The sequence below is a fragment of the Sinocyclocheilus grahami genome, unplaced genomic scaffold, assembly GCF_001515645.1.
Source record: "Sinocyclocheilus grahami isolate Dianchi unplaced genomic scaffold, SAMN03320097.WGS_v1.1 scaffold6360.1, whole genome shotgun sequence".
NCBI lineage: Eukaryota > Metazoa > Chordata > Actinopteri > Cypriniformes > Cyprinidae > Sinocyclocheilus > Sinocyclocheilus grahami.
Window position 1 is genome coordinate 4,300 of NW_015510801.1, and position 1,595 is coordinate 5,894.

Here is a 1,595-nt window from a genome sequence, read left to right on the forward strand (position 1 = left end):
ATGTTGAACACAAAAGAAGATATTTTGAAGAATGCTGGTAATCAACAACATGAAGGTGAGTAAATGACAAAATTGTCATTTTGGGGGTAACTATTCCTTTAACTTTCCCATAAACATGGTTTCTTATGCTCAAATAGCATTAAAAAACTCAAATTTCAGACTGGACCGAGAACTGGAAGACTGTTTTCTAAGGCAAACAGAGAACCTAATGGCAGCTGCAATGTTGCAACAACTTTACCAATTTGCGATGGCGCTTTTATTTAGAAGGCAGGACTTATTCCTCCATACAGCACATTGAGTTTTCTCCCATTCATAAGTGAGTGCAGCATCTTTGTATATCTAAAATCTTTGGAGAACTCCTGCATACATCCCCAGAAAGAAGTCTGTCATTTTAGTTATTTTTGAATAAACATTACAAGGTCAAAATATATGGACCGATAAATTGTTCACAAGTTCTAAAACATACAGTTAGAAAATAGGATGAATTTTCATTCCATGCCAACTTTACAAACTTTTGTACCACCACAGGGTTCAACCAGGTCTCCTGGACGAAAAGCCAATCACACAGACCGAGAATCATGGCCATCTAGCTCAAGTAGGTCGCTACAATGTTATTCTGCCAGAAACTCATGCAGGGTCTCACTTTTTAGACCAATTAATGGCTTTTCTGTAACCTTTATCTAATTTACATGACTTAAACGCTTGTTTTCATTATTGTTTTTCCAGCGATGGCTCATTCTCACAGTAGCCCTGTTCTCAGTGCGGCAGCCTCAACCAAAGTACTCTACTACACAGATCGCTCTCTCACACCCTTCCTAGTCAACATCCCTAAGAGGTGACATCAATAATAACATCATTGTATAGAGATTTAATCCACAAGTCTCCTGATCTAAATATGAACTATTTATCGATAGGCTGGGGGAGGTTACGCTACAGGACTTCAAGGCGGCTGTGGATAGACATGGCAGTTTCAGATATCACTTTAAATCTCTGGATCCAGAGTTTGGAACAGTGAAGGAAGAGGTAAAATCACAACCAATCAGGAGTAATTAAATATTCCAACATATCAGTATTGATTTTCTCTAAATGTGTGGCATCTTTCAGGTGTTTCAGGATGATGCTGTTATTCCTGGATGGGAAGGGAAGATTGTCGCATGGGTGGAGGAGGATCATGGAGAGGGGAGATAGAGCATGAGGATTTCAATCCATTCAGAATGTGTTTTACCCTACATATACCTCATCCCTGCAAAACTCTGAAGCCTTTGTCCTGTCCTAACTATGAATCTCACTGAACCAGTTCACTATGTCATTACAGCAGGCACGTGTTTGTAAAATTGTGTATATGCATTTTGAAGAATGAAAGAAGAATGTTTTTTAATGTTATTAAAAAATGGTTTACAGCTAAATGCAGATTATGTTTCTGAGTGTATTGAGGTTACGGTACATTTTGTTTTGCAAAAGCTAGTATATCAGCAATGCCATTGTGATAAGTGACCAAGAAAAGAAGATTATTTAAAACTGTATGGGTCTTGTGCAGTGAACAAATAATAAATATGTTGCATTAGTTGCCAAACCGTGACAAGCATGTCACACAT

At 38.0% G+C, this 1,595-nt stretch overlaps 1 protein-coding gene across 1 annotated transcript in view; it reads left to right on the forward strand.

The window, feature by feature from the left end:
- Positions 1-1,589, forward strand: part of LOC107577554 (dixin-A-like) — a 5,690-nt gene extending 4,101 nt beyond the window's left edge. Inside the window, exons 8-11 of the mRNA XM_016263617.1 lie at positions 529-595; positions 727-835; positions 915-1,023; positions 1,105-1,589. Coding sequence (XP_016119103.1) covers positions 529-595; positions 727-835; positions 915-1,023; positions 1,105-1,188 — 369 coding nt within the window. The 3' untranslated portion in view covers positions 1,189-1,589. The remainder of the gene's footprint in view (positions 1-528; positions 596-726; positions 836-914; positions 1,024-1,104) is intronic.
- The last annotated feature ends 6 nt before the right edge of the window (positions 1,590-1,595 follow it).